Below are 19,349 nucleotides of genomic sequence, written 5' to 3' on the forward strand. Positions count from 1 at the left end.
TAATCATTCTCCTTCTGATATACATTCAGGTTGTTTCAAATTTTTTTCTAGTTTGGAAAATACCATGAATGTCCTTGTGATCAAAATTTTAACAGCATGTGTGGTTATCTCATTAGGTATTTCCTTAAGAGAATTATATAAAAATACATAAATTTGCTTAAGGCTCTTGACAAATTCTACTCAATTTCTATGCAATAAGGTCTTACCAGTTTATTATTCTTGTAGCAGAATGTGACAATGTTCTTATCACTGTAACCTTACCAGCACTGAGTATTACCACTATATGTTAGTGTTTTTTAATGCATAAAATAAAAACTCTATCTTCCCTCAGTAATACAGTTGGCTACATTGCTTAATGATCATGATAGCATAACTGTCGACAGAATCAACCCAATGAGTATGTTATGAGAACTGCAGTCAAGCAAACTTCAATAGCACTTTTTAATAAAAAGTACAATTATGAAATCTAACCTTGCATGTGTTGCGCTCAATTTCTCGTTGCCTTTTTTCTTGTTCTTCCAATTCTCTTTCTCTCTGTACCAAGTTTTTAATATGTTCTGGATATTCATCTACTTCTAGAAATTCTATTGTAATAAAAACAGGGTAAGACAGAGTCATTGGAAATTGATCTTCCTTTACTTAATTTTGTTCCATTATGTGCCCATAGTATATACTTCTACAACAGCTCTCGTCAAAACATATCTCAATTACATCACTCTCTCAACTTGGAACATCAACTTCTTCCAGACAAGGGTGAAGAGGCAGTTGATAATGGCACATGGTTAGGCCATATTTTAAAAAGCCATATATTTAATCCATAATATCTCTTGGCTCCAGGAAAACTCTAGTATGTAGATTAGGACTTCTAGAATTAAAAAGCCTCTCTGAAACTTGGAAATAAAATCATTTCTGATTTCAAACTGTGTTATCACCATCAAACCATGTGACCCAGGGCAAGTTTACTTGTCCAGGCCTCAATTTCTTCAGCTTATTAGCAGCGCTCCCCTACAGAGTAATTACCCGGGATATAATAAAATGTAATAAATGCTGTTGGTGCTACTACTTATTATTACTCACTAATACACTCATCTTTGTTCTCAAAGCAATCTTTTAGCTACCTTCTATTTACAGAATTTTATATGTAACTCAAAGTATTAAAAGTGACAGTATGAAATTATGACACTATTTAGTAAACCAATGAATAGCAGGCATTAAATAGGGAGAACAACTTATATATACATAAAAATCACATCCCTGTGGAAGGTCAAAATCCACTATTTCTAGAAATGAGCTCTAATTGCAAAAATATTCCGTATCATACACAGAGCGCCCTCTGGTGCTTCATCACAAAACTACAGTTTAGGGACTAGATAAAGGAAAACTGAGTTATTGCCCTAATGGAAACATCTGGAATGCTGGGTGCCACAGAAGATACATGAACTACAAACCTGGCTCTGCCTCCAGGAAGCTATGACCTTGGACAAGTTAATCTTTAGGGTATCGTTTCTTTATCTGTAAAGTCAGAATGACTATTCTGAAATCTCTGTTCTGAAATGACTTCTTGTTACAACTTCCTTTCACTCCCATTAATTCTATAGTAAATTATTGAACAGCCACTATATGACAGACTCTGGACTCTGGATTATCAAAGGTAAAGTTTTAAGCCTTGTACCAACTGAATTCACAATATAATGAGGGTTTCCAAAAATGTAAACAAAAACATATTACACTATCCAAAACAGATTTTACAGTATGGTAGTTGCTAAACAAAGGAAGTATGTTGAAATCAAGGACAATGATTATAACAATTACGAAAAGAATGTGAGCAACATATCAGTTGTGTATATATCTATAGGTACACTCACACACCCCTAGTTATTTGCAATACTGCTTCAGTCAGAGTCAGCATTAAGAAAAAAGGGGAACTGCAATTTTTTAAATTAATAATAAAAAAGAGAAAAAAAGACAAACTCGCATGCTTTGTATACAGGATTATTTCGGGGGTTCTCAATATAATGAGGATATAATAAAGGATACAAAACTAGAATCATAAAACGTTATTTGCTTTTTAAGCAAATAAGCAAAGATAATTCTAGTTCTTAGAAAAATTTCTGGAGTGGTAAGTCAGAAGTTTACTTCATTTAGGGCCCCTAGTCATAGCATTTAGATACTAAAAATACTCTAAAAACTTATAATAAAAAAAGTAATAATAGCTAAATTTGAATTTTTACTATGTGCTAGACATGACGGTAAATGCTAAAAATATGTTATCTTATTTAATTTTTCATTACAATCCTATAAAATACCGTAATCATCCCCATTTTACAGATGTGGAAAGTAAGATTTAGAAAAGTTAAATCACTTGCTCTAGGCCATCTAGATGGCGAGTTAGGACCGTTACACAGGTCTGGGGGTTATCACTGAATACAATCTCACTGCAAATAAATATCCAATTTTTTTATGTAGAGTAAATTTTGTCTCTTAGTGTATTAAAAAACATTTCTTTTTTCCAAGTGTTTTTACCACTTGGTATTATCTCATAACAGTCTTTATAATTAATTTTTCTAGGAATAAAAAAACTTAAGCATACTATCATTTAAAAGTAGTTATCTGGGTTTGCAAAACTTGCAAAAGATATTAGTACAGATTAAAATCAAATAGCTACATGCTAACATACTTGCATTTCGTCCTGGATCCTTCAGTCTATATATCAGCATATATGCATTTGTGGAGCTAGTAGAAATATAAAAAAGATTAATGTCAACAAAAAGGAAATTGTAAAGGTTCCATTTCCTAGCACCAAATATTTTTTTTAAATCGTAGTTTTTTGTTGTTTCAAACAACTAGAAGACCACACAACTGTTCTTAGCTTCAAACTTAAAGTATTCTAGAAAATAAAAGGAGAATCTACTTTGCTCTTCCCAATGGATTTCTGAGAAGATTCCACATTTCCTCTTGGTAACACAGTTAAGTCTTCAAAAAACCTGTGTCCTAGAACAATTACTAAAGTCAGGAGTCAGCACATTTTTTCTGGGCCATATGTCTGTTGTGGTTACTTACCTGTTGTTAAGGGAAAAGATCAACACACAATACTTAAACAAATGAGTACAGTGGTGTTCTGATAAAGCTTTATTTCCAAAAACTGGAGGCGGGCAGGGTTTGATCCATGGGTTATAGTTTGCTGACCCCTGGGTTAAATCTCTTTAATGGTAAAAAATGTTGAGAAGCTATAATTGATTCTAATTTATAAACAGTACAAATTAGGAAGTTATTTACCTTGCAAAAGCACTTGAGTAATATCCTCTGCTTCCTGAAGATCCACCATGTGTTTTCTTAATGTCCTCTTGGGTTATCTAAAAAGTTGTTACATTATTTACCTTTTTGTAAAATCTATAATACCATTACCTCTATGTCAACAAGCCAGCCTGTTTTTTTTTTTTTTTTTAAGATTTTATTTTATTTATTCATGAGAGACAGAGAGAGAGAGAGAGGCAGAGGCAGAGGGAGAAGCAGGCTCCCCGCTGAGCAGGGAGCCCAATGCAGGACTCGATCCCAGGACCCTGGGATTATGACCTGAGCCGAAGGCAGACGCTTAACCGACTGAGCCACCCACGTGTCCCAAGCCAGCCTGTTTTTAACCTCATAGTTAAATGGGCCATACAATTACCAATTCACAAAATTTAATCAGAGTCAGTGGCTGCTACTGGCCAATCAGTTCTAGTGCTCCTCAACAGGCAGCCTGCATGATGGCTCAGGGAAAGAAAAAAACAAAAAAATTGGGAATCTATCTCTGGAAACACTCAGCAAGCCTTAAACAAAACAAAACAAGTAACAAGGAAAACAAACTAGGAAGTTTACTGAAAGCAAAAACAAAAGACTTAGCATGTGTCTTAAAATGCTTCACTGGACAAACTAAGTCTCCCATTTTTAATAAACTCTGCTGTTGATTAGAAACACCTCTACTCCTGTCTTTGAGAATAATCTTGAACAACCCCTCCTTACCCTGCTGACATGTTGATCATTGAAGCTGTACCACTGTTCATCACTGAATGACTTTATACAAGCATAGTAATGGCCACCAGCAGCACTCCCTGAATGAACCATAACGGAGAAGAGCTCATAGATCAAGGAATTCTAAGGGGAAAAATAAAAGTAACTCAGAGAAGAGGAAAAATAAAAAAGTCCCTTTTTGTATATTTCCTATTCTCTATTAATACAGAATAAAATGTTAGTTGTCCTAGATAGTTATTGTAGGTACACTTTCCTCCAAGATAATTAAAATGGCAAGTCACTACAGAGTTTTATATATCACAGTTTTGTTCAGTACATTCCTTCACATTTTAATTATGTTATAACCTCTGGAACTATGCATATCTGAAATACAATGTTATTTATGTAAGAAAATAACAGTCTGAAATTTTAGAAGCAGGTGCTAAACAGAAGACTGTTCTGATATGCAGAGGCAAGAAGTCCCAAAAAACATAGTTGTTTTTATTCAAGTACAATTATTCTATTTCCTTTACAAAAGAGCTGAGGGATATAATGATTTGGAGCATCTTCTAATGTATTTATGTACTATCTATGATACAGTGATCTCCTGATTTGACATCTCTCAAGTATGCAAAGATGGTTCAACATTAGAAAATCAATCTATGTCATACAGGCTAAAGAAGAAAAATTACATGATCCTATCAACTGATTCAGAAAAAGCATGTCATGAAATCCAATACTCATTCATGATAAAAACTCTCAACAAACTAGGAAGAGGGAGACCTCTTCAACTTGATAAAGAACACCTACAAAAAAACCCTAGAACCAACATCATACTTAATGGTGAGAAATAGAATACTTTCCTCCTGAGACTGGGAGCAAGGCAAGAATGTCCTTTCTTACCACTCTTACTCAACCTTGTGTAAGAAGTCCTACTTAGTGTAGTAAGACAAAAAAAAAAAAAATAGTTTATGTAGGAAAACAGGCAGGGAACCGTTTGCCAACAACCCATGCTTGAATCCAGTGTTCTTTAGACTAAGTTATAATGTATCCACTACATTATTCATTACATAGCAATTCATAATCATCTATCTGCCCTGAAACAGGTAATTTTAAAAGGTAAAGGATAATGATGATAGTGATTAGAATAATGGTCTTGGTCTAAAAATTGATTTATGCAAGAGAAACTCCATTCTTAAATACTGTCTAAAAAAACTCTATATTTAATATGACTCTCTGCAAGACTTGAATTACTGATTAGTCTTCAGGCTAGTGACTCATAATTCACACATGCTGAAGCCATTTGATCTACAACTGTCCCCTCAATAAAGCAGATTATATGAATGTGGAAGAAACAGTTTGATAAAAATCTTAAAAACTACTGACACAGTGACATAAAAGTTTTTATGACAGAAATTATCAAATCCAGTAGTTGTCAAATTATAATCCTTGGAACTATATCATTTTTTTAAGTGCCTTAAGGGCTTCATGGGAAGGGGAGGGGGAGGCTGAGGGCTCTGGCTTTCCCCTATTTCTAAAAGATTGATTCTATAACTACTTCATAAAGGAGTTCACAGCCAAAATTTTTTAAATCAACAGATCTAGCTGAAAACTTTCATTTTGCTATATGAGAAAACTACGACATAAGATTTAGAGGCCTGGTGTAACTTTAAAGGCAGAAGTGGCTTCCTGACCACTAGGTACCCTTTCCACACCACCACCCAGCTTGGTTACATAGCTACAGCAGTTCAGCCTCCCAGAAATTCACGTTCCTGCCTAAAAGTACCTTTTCCTAAAGTTTAATTATGATCACATATATGCATAAAAACAGCTTTAAAAAAGTTTTTACTTTTCAAAAATTACTTCCCCTAAAGAGAATGTACTGGTCACAATAGCTATAGAATTATACAGCAGCTCAGAGATTATTTTATTCTTTCAACTAAACCCCACAAACTATAAAAGGTACCTTCTCAAGTCCAGGTTTTGAAATCTTTTCAGTTCCACTATTACTTTCAAGGCAGATCCCTTCATCAACACCATCATCATTCGAGAAATCATTGCTCATCTGATCACTGTGACAACTGCCTTCATTTTCTGCCCCGCTGTCAGTGCAACTTTCAGTCTGAGGGGATTTCTTAATAAAACATAATTATCTTACAATTACAAGCTAAATAAAGGGAAAACATATACTCAGTAAAATTTTTTATCTAGTGGTGTTCCGATAAAAGTGTTAACTCTTTCACAAGTTCAGATATTACTAATAAAAGTATTTATTTTAAATAAATTTATCTTCTTTTAGTGAGTCCTTAAATAAAATTAAACCAGTGTATTTAAAAGTATCTCTATTAATTTCCTTAAAATTCAAATACAATGAATTAGTGATTCAGAATTCTAATTAAACCCCAATTATGTTTGTAGTTGCAAAGTAACAATATAAATTACCATTTCTTTCACCAAAATCTATAAAAGCAGAGAACCTAAGTGCCAAAATGAGCTTTTGTTCTCAAATCCCAAAAGAGTATCATTTCTTTTCTTGAATAAAAAAGTTCAATTTATCATTGTGCTAGGTATTATAGACAATTAGAAAGAAAAACAACATTGTAACTATCCTCAAGAACTTTATATTCTAGTGCACAAGAGGTGGAATTATAACAACAAAAAAATCATACTCTTTCATGCTTTTAAGATTTTTAAATCCCTCTCATGCAAATTTTATTTGAAGGAATCTACTTCTTAGAAATCCCCAACTTCTTGCCCCCTTTTCCTTTAATATTTAATATACATACCTAAAAATGTTTTTATTTAAATAGTTTGAGAATTCTTCTCTAAGATGTAGGCTCTTTTAAGCTGTACAGAAGTTCCTAAATTAACTAATAAGCAATATATAATAATAAGCACCAACATTTGACAAGAACTTTGTTGTAGGGATTGCATCTAAACATACAGTCTTCATCTCTCAAGAAAGTTCAGTTAAAGTGAAAACCAACTCTAGAACTCTACACTAAGTCCAAAGAGGTCATTCCTGACATTCCTTTAGGCTGGAACATCTCTTCTCCCAACAAATGGACCTAGAACTTCCTAAAAGTTCCTGTCAAATTATATCTAGGTTTTCTTTATTTGTAAAAGATGTCCTTTTACAAGAAATATATTAGGTATATACAGAAAACCAATCCAATACTGACTGATCTCTGTTTGTGTAGGACCCTTATAAAGACTATGTCTACTTTGTTTTGTTTTTTTTTAAAGATTTTATTTATTTATTTGAGAGCGAGAGAGAGCATGAGCTGGGGGAGAGGCAGATGGAGCGGGAGAGACAGACTCCTCACTGAGCAGCGACCCAATGTGGCGTTCAATCCCAGGACCCTGGGATCACGACCTGAGCCGAAGACAGATGCTTAACTGACTAAGCCACCCAGGCACCCCCGGAAATACTATTTTAAATTAAACCTTTTAAAATGTAACCTGGTCATAGGTACCATTCCATGAACATCTACTTTATCAAAACGCTTTTTATAAAAGCCATAAAAAGCAATTATTGTCCTTACTGAACAGAGAAAGTAAGGCTCAGAAAAGCTGCTCTTCTATACCACATTCTCTCTTAATACTTAAGAGCACTAACTAAAACCTAATGTTTAAAATCATTTTTGAGCTTTTGAGAAAAGGCATTTTTATAACTACAGTGATGAGTTCCAATCAGAAAAAAGTGATTCATGGTAGTTTTGAAAAAAATAAAGATCACTCTCTAATAACTATGTCCAGTGATTATAAATAACCCCTATAATGAAATCAGAAGTTTCCAAAAGAAAAGAGTGGGACATTAAGAATTTCCTACTGAATCAAGGTTAGGAGAACCAGAGAATTTGGAGGGGGGTCAATGAGTGGAAAAAAATGATAAGCATTACTGGTGTCCTTCAAAGTCCCATTCTCAAACTATTTAAATAAAGTTTTAACTAAAAAACTAATTTAAAAAGGGGAAACAGATAAAATGCCTTTATTTTCTAGCTTTCTAGCCTAGTCTATTTTAGAGGTGCTAAATTTTAACGGAGAATAATCCAGAAACCTTAATCCTTGAAAAAGAGACTAAGACAAATACAAAAAATTAAGGCCATACTACCCGATTTGCTCATTTTTTCACTTAACATATTTGTTCTGTGTTTACTATGTACCAGAAACACAATGCAGCCCACCTCTAGATTGGTTTGTTTTGCTAAGAAAGTTATGAAACATAAAGATTATTGCTCAAAGAAATAATTCCAGAGTTTGAGATTCTTTTTGTTTTTTTCAAAGAATATCATAAGTTATTCTGATCAAAAAAGAATATCTGAGATATAATTTACAGTGGACAAAAAAAGCTTATACAAATCTAGATCTTTTAATAGAACTTGACATTACAAAATATGGGAAGAAAGCAATACCTTGTATCACAAAGACAGTCTAAACACCACCAGTGTTGTTACCCCGAATAGCTCGCTTAAACACATGACCAACTAAAATGAATTGACTAGTATCTTTTAAAAAAAATATATGAATAAATATTTTACCTCATCTTCAACATCAATAAATGTACTCATATCTAGCTCTTCAGGAAATGTCATCCGGTCATTCAATTTAATCCTGTGCATTGTTGTATAATCAAAATCAAACCTTTTCAACTGTAAGGTCAGCAGATAAGGGAAATGCAAAAACCGAAGACCCTAAAAAGAAAGGGACCTATTGAATATGGAATATAATCTCAGGTAATTTAGTATTAATTTCTACATGGCATCTACCTTTCGTGCATCACATTTCTTCTTACAACGTTCACAAAAATATTGATTTGGGCCATCCAGGATCTCTGGCTGAATAAATGCATGCAATGCTTCTTCCTAGTAAGAAAAAAAATAATTGTTTTATAATTACTTAAAAGTATTATAATGTTAATGACAAAGCCCTGAATATAAAAACTTTGCAATTACCAAAATACTCAGAAGTAGAATGGCTAGAAAATGAGGAACTCAAAATGCAAAAAGAAAAAAAAAATATCAACAGCAATATAATGTCATTATAAAAACTGAGGGACAAAATAATTGCTTTAATTCTGCATGAAATCTGTCTTTCCTAGTATTGCACATCACAGTTAATCACTTCTACCTAATTTTTACACTGACTTTACATTGTGGAATTCGGCTAAATAATCTAAAAAAAATCCTGTCTTTAGATTAAAAATTCCATACTTAGAAAAGTACACGCATCACTTCAATCTTCTTGTAAAAGGAGACATTCATAAACTGTACAGTAAATAATAGAACTCTGAAGAATTCACACTATGCATATACTAAAGAATCTAGTAACCATCATTTACCACTATATTTAGCGTCAATCCTTAATTCGCCACTGCACTAAAGATTGGAAAGCACTGGGCTACTTTCTCCCTGCATGTCAGATACTGCTCCATCTGAAAATGTATGAGAGCTCTTGGAGTGTTCACCCTAGTGGAACCATGTGGTTCTCTTTTCTCCATACAGCCTTAAGACAGAAGCAAGAAACTTAGTATGAATATTGTTTAAGAATCAGGGGACATAAAATTTTTAATCACTGATTTTTCACAATAAAAAATTGTAGTTAATACAACATATAAGACTGGACGGGATAATCTCAAGTTTCTTTTGTTGTGATCTCTTCACACATGGTCTAATCAGAACTACTGATCATATTTTCTTTTGATTCAGAACATGTTGCTCAAAAGATAAATAAAGGAGCTTGATCTGGCAAAATGTAAAATAGCTGACAACAAACTACTATGCACATATTGTTTCGTATAGCTCATTTTAGGATAAGAATAAAAAATAAAAAGATTTAAAATGCTTCTAACCTCACCCATCTCCTATTTTGTTCTCAGAAACCCAAGAAAGCAAGGGAGCTGAGGGTGGGGGGTAGAGTGGAGAACCAAATAGTGGGTTTTTTTCCACATGACCAAGCATTTTACTGGAGGTCACGGAAAGGGGAACATTCAGAATGATTTTTTTTCTTTAAAGTATACTTTAAGCACGAAAAAGGCAAATCCTGTAAAAGCATAACATAGAAAAAGCCATATATATAGCTTAGCATAGGCTGATATCAAATTAGTCAAACTTTCCAAATAGAAACTGAACTGTAAAACACTCAATACTTTAACAAAAAAAGGGAAGGTATGTAGAGAAAATTATGTAACTCAAATTCTACTTTACTAAACCATGTGTATCAGTCTCTGGCTAGAGTTCATAGCTAACGCTATCTTTTTCTATTTTTTTAAGTTAAAACTCAGAGAAAAGTTTAAAGCACAGAAAACTCCCATAATTTATTCAGACTCACCAACTTTTAGTATTTTGCTACCCCTGCTTTATCATTCTCCCACCCTCACACACATTATGTATTTTTCTGAAGCATTTGGGAGTAAGTTTACATATCATGCTTTCCCTCTTAAGAGTTCTATGTGACTTTTTTTAAGAGTGAGGATATTCTTACATAAACAACAGAGTTCTCAAACTCAGGAAAATTTAAGACTGATAAAGTACTTTTGCCATATTCCAATTTTGTCAATTGTCCCAATCCTAAAAATGCCTTTCTCCCCATCCAGTACAGAACTGAATCCAGATCACAGATTACATTTGGCTGTCTCTTCAGATTCATTTTGTCTGGAACAGTTCCAAAGCCTTTCTTCCTTTCAGGACATAAATGGTTTTTGAAGGAGGCCGGTTATTTTATAAAATGTCTGCAATTTGGGTTTGTCTGATGTTCCTTATCGTTAGGTTCAAGTTCTATGTATTCTTTACTAGACTACCACTTAAGTTATGAAGTGTCCTAAGGATATCACGGTCACAGGCCATGATATCGCCAACCTCCCTACTGGTGAAATGAACTTTAATCACCTGGTCAAAGTGTTATCCAGCTTCTCCACTACATAGTTACTGTTTTATCCCCTTGCAGCTAATATGTAATCTGTAAGGAGATACTTGGAGACCATGCAAAAAGCCTGTATCTTATTAAACTTTCCACCTTGGATTTAGCATCCACTACTGGATTCTTGCTTAAACCAAATTATAAAATGTTTATGAGCCAACTTAAAAATCTTTTTTTTTAGTAGGCAACTTAAGTCCATTCATATTTGATATGACGATGTTTTGTTTCATCTAAATTAGTTTATTATAATTACTATGTATACTGAGTAATATTTACTGTGTTCTTCTAAGTGGCGTGTTTTGCTACCTTTTACATTTTCCTTTGGTATTTAGGAAGGTAATTTTGTTCTAGTGCATTTATACTTTTGTTAATGCCCTTAATTTCCCTTTTTCTTACTTAAGCCTTTAGTGTCTGGTTTGCTAGTTTTATGTTATCCTTTGTCTCCTACCCATTCAGCGATCTATGATCTCATTCTACTTTCCCTTATTTTCCCCCTTCCTCTTTTTTGAGTGGTATTCCTTTTACTCCATCTAACATATAATATGCTATTCTTCTACCTATGTCCCCACCTTGTTTCATTTAGTCCTTATTTCTATAATTTAATATATTAAGTGCTCATAGTACTTTTGCTGAAGCTTCCCTGGGCTGGGGATCTCTTCATTGGATAGAGCTTATCCCCTAATAAACTCAAGAAGGGCTCATGGATATAATAGTCAGTAATTTCTTCAATGTTCAAGAATGGAATTACTTAGTGCCATCATAACAGAAGAAAAACTTGGCTAGATGTCAAATCTTTGGCCTGTACTTTCTTTCCCTGGGATTCTGGAAATTGCTATTCTGTTGCCATGATTTGCATGCTGCTCTTCATAAGTATGATGCCAGCCCAATTTAAAGTTTAACAGTTTACCAAAATATGTCTGAATTGATTATTCTAGGTCAGTTTTTCCAAGTACATGGCAGGTCCTTCAAAAGCAGACTTAAATTTCCCTGACTCCCAGAAAGTTTTCTTGGCTTGTAGTTCCTAAGTTTTGTTCTACTGTGTTGTTTTTATTCTTCACAGACTCCCAGTTATGCTGGACATCCTTTGCCAGTCTTTCATTTTCTCTGAGATCCTTTTTACTTTCTTTCATTTTCATTCTACGTCCCTCTTTAGATTTCCATTCCATTCTATTCTCTTGCACATTTTATAGTTTATTCTTCACTTTGAACATAGTTTGGTCTTTTTCTCTAATTTCTTTCCTGAGTTTTATCAATTCATGTTACATTTCCTGTTTTGTTTTGTTTTTAAATTCATTTCTCTCCTTTAATTCTTGGATACCAGGTTTTGTTTTGTTTGAGAATATTTAATTTAGTCTGGGGTACTGTTACAGCATTCTACTGTGTGGTTATTTTCCTGAGGGCTTTTTTTTGGCAAGATGGATTTTCATCAGTTGAAATGCTTTAATACGTATTTTCTGTTTTCTTCTAACAGTGATGCTGTGTAAATTTGATTCCCACCCCCCACCCACCCAACCCATCATTCTGTGGACAGCATTCTTTAGTTTGAGAGTACCTTAAACTTTTGTCAACTTAGTGAAGTGCAGTTTCTTAAACAGGTGATGGGAGTGCAGAGCTTGAGGTCGTCTTTCATTCTGCAGGATACTTAATTTTTCGCTTTCTCCTTGTTTTCTCTTCTCTTCACTACTATGACTCAGATGAATCATGCTTCTCTATTTCTCTCCCAGAGGCAAAATTCTTCTAAGGATGCCACTTCTCACTCTAGAACTCCTTCCCTGTAGCTGGTGCTATAAACGACCCAAGTCCTATTTGGCACTCTCTCTTTTGTCACGTACTGCTGTACTTTCTCCTTTTGAGGGTGGCTTTTGTCTTTATTTTGTTACATCTTTCAATCTCTTCTCTGTTTCATAGTCTCGAAGGCTTTCCACTGCATCCTCTCCACACATACAGACTTGTAGCAGCAAGTAGAAGCTCTGTTGGAATTTGGTGATTATTTTGCTACTTACAAGTAATTTGAGGTTTAGGGTGTTCTGTCTCCTAGTAATGCAGAATTTATGGGTTACCTGGGTTTTATCTGTGTTCCTTTTAGTCTATGGTTTTTGGGGAGAATGTGTAGAGATAAACAGATTCTGGCGGCCACCATTATCCTCCAAACTCAGAAACCAGTTAAAACTATATTATAGTAATTTTCTATAGCTTCCGTATTCACTTTTTAACAAGTTGTCTCCAGGTTAATCATAAGATTAGACAGTTATAAAAATTAGCTTCATCTGTCCATTGAAAAAATAAATTATGTAAATGATGGGCTAATGTGGCTATATACAATTATCTTCACCTTAATGTGATGTAGATTATGAAAAATCATGCCAAACTGTATTTTACATATTAAAAAATAAGCTATGGATCATAAAAATGGAACAAAATACTACAAATACTATACCATTATTAATATACACAAAAAATTTTGCTCTGGTTACCAACAGCTGTCCTCTTAAGTATGTTAAATTACTCATGTATCATGCTTCTAAACTAGCTTTGGGTTGACTATGGCTGTTTTTCATCACTCCAGAGTGAATATAATAGATTTATTTTCTAGAACTTAATCCTCACTATTATACAAAATATAATTTGCACATTTTTTAGATTGTAATTTTCAGAGTTCAGAACAGAACAAGAGAATTCTTACATCATGAGTTATTACAATTTTATAGTTAATGCAGAAAATCTAGGCACAAGGCAATTATAAGGTATATCCAAGGAATGACACTGCCTATGAATTCTCTCATTGTTTTTACTCTTACCCTATATATAAAATTCTTTTCTCATCATTCAATGTCTATTTTATTTTGAATGAAGAAATGGGTGCCAAAATAGGATACTTTGTTTTTCAGATCGAGCAAAAAAAGATAAATCTGAACTACCACTTGGTAACTATTTCCTAACAGATTTTAATGTACTTAGCAATCCTGTGCTATCAATATATAGTAACATGTCTTCCTTACAGATACATTCAACTACCCTTCCCAGGATATATACTTTTTGTTTTGTTTTGACTAGGAAAAGAACTTTCTCCTAAGCCACCCACTTTTTCTATTTGCAATTTTTGAGATAACCGTAGATTCACAATGATAAGAAGTAATACAGAGTCCCTTGTACACCAGTTTCCTTCAACGGTAACATTTTGCAAAACTATAGTATGATATTACAATGAGGATATTGACACTGATACAATCTACATATCTTATTCAGGTTTCCCCAGTTTTAGTGTCTACATGTGTGTATTAAGTTCTATACAATTTTATCACCCGTATAGGTTCATTATCCACCACCATTGTCAAGAGACTGAACACAGATCCTATACAAGGAGCCCTCATTGTTGCCCTTTTATAGTAACCACCTTCCCATCCTTCCCCTGGCCCCACCAAACCTATAAGCTTTGATTAATCTGCCCCTAATTCTAAAATTTTGTCGCTCAAAAATGTTATATAAATGGAATCATATCACATAAAACCTTTTGGGACTGGCTTTTTTTCACTCAGCATAATTCCCTAGAGATTCATTCCAGTTTTAGTGTGTATCAATTTTGTTCGTTTTTGTTGCTGAGTAGTATTCTATGGTTTGTATGTATCACAGTTTGTGGAAGTACTTGCTCGCTAAAGGGCATCTAGGCTGATTCCAGTTTATGGATATTAAAAATAAAGATGCTAAGGGCATTCGTTTACATGTTTTTATGTGAACATAAATTTACATAAGTTTTCATGACTCTGACATAAGTAACCAAGAGTACAATTGCTGGGGTTTACAGTAATTGTATAGTTTTACAAAAAATTCCCTGTAACATTTCATTTTTTTTTTAAAGATTTTATTTATTTATTTGACAGATAGATAGAAAGTGAGAGAGGGAACACAAGCAGGGGGAGTGGGAGAGGGAGAAGCAGACCTCCCGCTGAGCAAGGAGCCTGATGCGGGCCTCGATCCCAGGATCCTGGGATCATGACCTGAGCCGAAGGCAGACGCTTAACGACTGAGCCACCCAGGCGCCCAACATTTCACATTTTCATCAAGAATTTATGAGTGATCCACTTTCTTCACATTGTTACCAGCTTTCTGTGCTGTCATATTTTTTATTTAGCCATTCTGTAGGTAGAGTACTACCTTCATTGTGGCTTGAATATTTGACGAGTGATACTGAACACCTTTTCTGTATTTTTTTGACATCTGTATATCCTCCTCTTTGATGAAATGTTGTCTGTCTTTTGCCAGTTGTCTAAATGGATTGTGGTTTGTTTTTTGTTTTGTTTTTTTAACACTATTGTATTTTGGGGCTTCTTTATATATTCTAGATAGCAGTCCCTTGTCAGATACGTGGTTTGCAGGTATGTTCTCCCAGTCTGTAGCTTCCTTTTTTTCCTCTTTGCCTGGGCTTTCAGAGAGTAAATGTTTTAATTTTGATGAGACGCAACTTATCAATTACTCCCTCTGCGGATTATTTTTGGTATCAAATCTAAGAACTCACTGCTTACCCCTAGATCTGGAAGATTTTTTCCTATTTTTTTAAATAAAAGTTTGTAACTTTACATTTTACATTTAAATCTATGATCCATTTTGAGCAAATTTTTGTACAAGGTGTAAGGTTTAAGTAGAGATTCATTTTTATGCATATGGATGCCCAATTATTCCATCACCATTTGTTGAAAAGGCCATCCTTCCTCCACTGAAACACTTTTGTGCCTTTCTCAAAAATCAGTTGGGGAAAAAAATCAGTTGGGGCATACTAGTGCAAATCTATTTCTGGGTTTTCTGTTCTGTCCCATTTATCTATGTGTCTATCCCTCCACCAACACCACCCCAGTCTTGGTTACTGTAACTCTATAGTAAGTCTTATCAGGTAGACTGATTTCTCCCACTTTATTCTTCTTTTTCCTAAACTCTCTTAAGTCTAGCTACTTTTATTCCTTTACCTCCTACATAAATTTTAAAATGAGCTTGTCTATATCATCAAAAAATCTTGCAGATTTTGAGAAGAAAGGCTTATTAAATAATAACCTTGGAGAAAAGTGACATTTTTACTATGTTGAGTCTTCTAATTAATGAGCACATTGTCTATTTATTGAAATATTCTTTTCAGAATTAGTAGTTTCTTGTACATAGGTCTTGTACATACTTTGTTGGATTTACACCTAAGGCGTTCCCCCCCCATGTTTGTAAATGGTATTGTACTTGAATTCCACTTTCTACATGTTATTTGCTTGTATCCTGATGTACAACTGATTTTTGTATGTTTATCTCATACCCTGCTATCTTGCAAAACTCACTTATTAGTTCTACAGGTTTTTGGTAGGTGCCTTAGGATGTTTTACATTAAAAAAATCATGTTACCTAAAAGGGGGGGGGGCAAATTTACTTCTTCCTTTAATTGGAATGCTTTTTATTCCCACTTCTTGCCTTATTGTCTGACTAGGACTTCCAGTACTACACTGAATAAGAGTGGTGAGAGCAGACAGACATCCTCGCTTAGAAATAACCTTGACATTCTAGGGGGAAAGCATTCAGTTTTTCATGAAATATTATGTTAGCCGTAAGGTTCGTTTTTTGGTTTTTTTTTTACCATGTTCTTTACTAAGTTGAGAAAATTACCCTCTATTCCCAGTTTTCTGAGTTTTTTTATTGTGAGTAGATACTGAATTTTGTCAAGTGTTTTTCCCGAGTCAAATGATGTGATGGTGTGAATTTTCTTCTTTTGCCTATTAATATGGTAGATTACTCTAATTGAATTTTAAATATTGACCAGTTTTGAATCCCTGAAATGAACCCTACTTGGTCATGGTTATCTAATTCTTTTTACATATTGCTTAATACTACCTACTAATATTTTGGTAAGAATTTTCTTACCTATATGAATTAAGCATACTGGCTTGAAGTTTTGCTTTGTTTTAACTTTGTCTGGTTTAGTATCAGGGTAAGACTAACTTCATAAAATAAATTGGGAAGGGTTCCCTCCATTTCTATTTATTGAAAGAGATTGGGTAGACTGGGTGTTCACTGTTCTAAAATGTTTGATACAAGGCTCCAGTGAAACCACCCCAACTTGGGAGACATTTTTGAGAAATTTTTAATTATGTGTTTAATACCTTAACAGGGCTATTTAAATTATCTAACTCATACTGGATTAATTATAGCTTGTGCTTTTTGAACTATTGATTCATCTAAGTTATTAGATTTATGTGTGCATAACTGTTTGTTGTGGTCCCTTATGATCCTCTTGACACGTCCATGATCTCTAGTGGTACTCATTTCATTCCTAATATTGTAAATTTGTCTTTTTTTTCCTGTCAGTCTTACTACAGGTATGTCCACTGTATTGATCTTTCCAAAACATTAGCTCTGTGTTTCATGATTTTCTCGTTTTTCTGTTTTCAGTTTCACGGATTCTGCTCTTTTCTTTATTATGTCCTTCTTCTGCTTGCTTTACGTTACTTTTTTCTTGTTTTTCCAGGTTAGCTGGAAGCTCAGGTTACTGATTCAAAACTTCTCTTTTTTACCAACACAAGCATTTTACTAAAGGTGAGCATTTAATGCTGTTAAATTTCCCTCTCGGTACTGTTTTAGCTGTGTCTCAAAATTTTTGATATATTTTCATTTTCATTCCTTTCAAAGTGTTTTGTTATTGTTTTTATTAATTTTCCTTGAAGTCTCCTCTTAGACTCTTGGATTATTTAAGTGTGCTGTGTATTTTGCAAGTGTTTGGTGGTTTTCCAGTTATGTTACTGTTACTGATTTCCAACTTGACTCTATCATTGTTGAAAAACACACAGTGATTTTAATTTAAATTTGTTGAGATTTGTTTCATGGTCTGAGGTATGATCTTTCTTGATATACAGTCCATTAAAAAGAGTGTGTGCTCTGCTGTTGTTGAGTGGAACATTTTATAAATGTTTATTAGATCCTGTTGTTGATGGCGTTGTTATCTGCTAATTTTCTCTCTAGAGGTTCTACCTATTAATTACTGAGAGGCATTAAAGTCTCCAACTATAATTATAGATTTGCCAATTTCTCTTTTCATTTTGGACAATTTTTCCTCATATATTTTCAGCTCTGTTATTTGGTAAATACACATTTAGCACTGCTGTCTTCTTGATGAACTAACACTTTTATTTTTTAAAGATTTTATTTATTTATTTGACAGAGGAGACACAGCGAGAGAGGGGACACAAGCAGGGGGAGTGGGAGAGGAAGAAGCAGGCTCCCCACTGAGCAGGGAGCCCGATGCGGGACTCGATCCCCGGACCCTGGGATCATGACCCGAGCGCAAGGCAGACACTTAATGACTGAGCCACCCAGGTGCCCCTGAACTAATAACCCTTTTATTATAATGACCCTATTTCTAGTAATTTTCTTTGCTCTAATGTCTACCTTATCTGATATTAATATAGTCATTTGCCTCGATTAATGTTTACATGATATAACATTTTTTTCATCCTTTACATTTCAGCCTGTTTATGCCAATATATTTAAAGGGAGTTTTTTTGTAGCAAGCATACACAATTGGGTCATGTTTTTAAATCTGATATGCGAACTCTACCTTTTATTTGGTACAATTAGACCATTTACATGTACCTAAGCCTGCTATTATAGTTTTTTTTCTCCTGCTTTCCTGTGGATTACCTGAACATATTTTTTTTAATTCCATTTTGATTTATCTAGTTTTTTGGAGTGTTTCAGTGGTTGCTCTAGGTATATTATATACACATAACTCATCATTCTACTGGTGTCATCCTTTTACCAGTTCAAGTAAAGTACAGACTTTACCTCCCTTTATGTCCTTTTACTATCTCCTGTTTATAAAGTAATTGTCTTAAATATTTCTTCTGCATACATTTAGAACCACATTAAACAATGTTATGGTTTTGGCTCAACCATCAAATATAATTTTGGAAACTTAGGAGGAGAAGGAAAGCCTACTGTATTTACCCAGATTTTTAGCTTACCATGTTCTTTCTTCATTCCTAACATTCCTAGATGCCTTCCTTTTATTATTTCCTTTCTGTTCAGAGAATTTTCTTTAGCCATTTTTTAAGGTGGGTCTACTGGTGGCAAATTCCCTTAGTGTTCCCTCACCCAGGGTGGGTCTTGATTTCCCCTTCATTCCTGAAGAATATTTTCACTGGGTATAAGACTCTAGTTGACAGTGCTTTTTTCTTTCAACACTTGAAAAATGTGCCACTTTCTTCTGGTCTCCATAGTTTTTGATGACAAATTTGCTTATGAGAAATCAGAGTAATTTTACCCTGTAAGAAAATGTATCTTTCGGGTGCCTAGGTGGCTCAGTTGGTTAAGCGACTGCCTTCGGCTCAGGTCATGATCCTGGAGTCCCGGGATCAAGTCCCACATCAGGCTCCCTGCTCAGCAGGGAGTCTGCTTCTCCCTCTGACCCTCTTCCCTCT

General features: G+C 34.2%; 1 protein-coding gene across 3 annotated transcripts in view; it reads right to left on the reverse strand.

The window, feature by feature from the left end:
- The window catches only part of USP47 (ubiquitin specific peptidase 47), a 109,625-nt gene that overhangs the window by 24,720 nt on the left and 65,556 nt on the right, over positions 1-19,349 (reverse strand). For all 3 annotated transcript variants that reach the window (XM_028116750.2, XM_028116749.2, XM_028116748.2), the window contains 7 exons: positions 8,760-8,855; positions 8,532-8,684; positions 5,957-6,124; positions 4,003-4,134; positions 3,277-3,353; positions 2,678-2,733; positions 472-584 (listed from right to left, as the gene is read on the reverse strand). In XM_028116750.2, the coding sequence (XP_027972551.1) occupies positions 472-584; positions 2,678-2,733; positions 3,277-3,353; positions 4,003-4,134; positions 5,957-6,124; positions 8,532-8,684; positions 8,760-8,855 (795 nt within the window). The remainder of the gene's footprint in view (positions 1-471; positions 585-2,677; positions 2,734-3,276; positions 3,354-4,002; positions 4,135-5,956; positions 6,125-8,531; positions 8,685-8,759; positions 8,856-19,349) is intronic.

The sequence above is a fragment of the Eumetopias jubatus genome, unplaced genomic scaffold (genome assembly GCF_037043125.1).
Source record: "Eumetopias jubatus isolate StellerSeaLion01/CBP00866 unplaced genomic scaffold, mEumJub1_p1.0 scaffold_13, whole genome shotgun sequence".
Taxonomy (NCBI): Eukaryota; Metazoa; Chordata; class Mammalia; order Carnivora; family Otariidae; genus Eumetopias; species Eumetopias jubatus.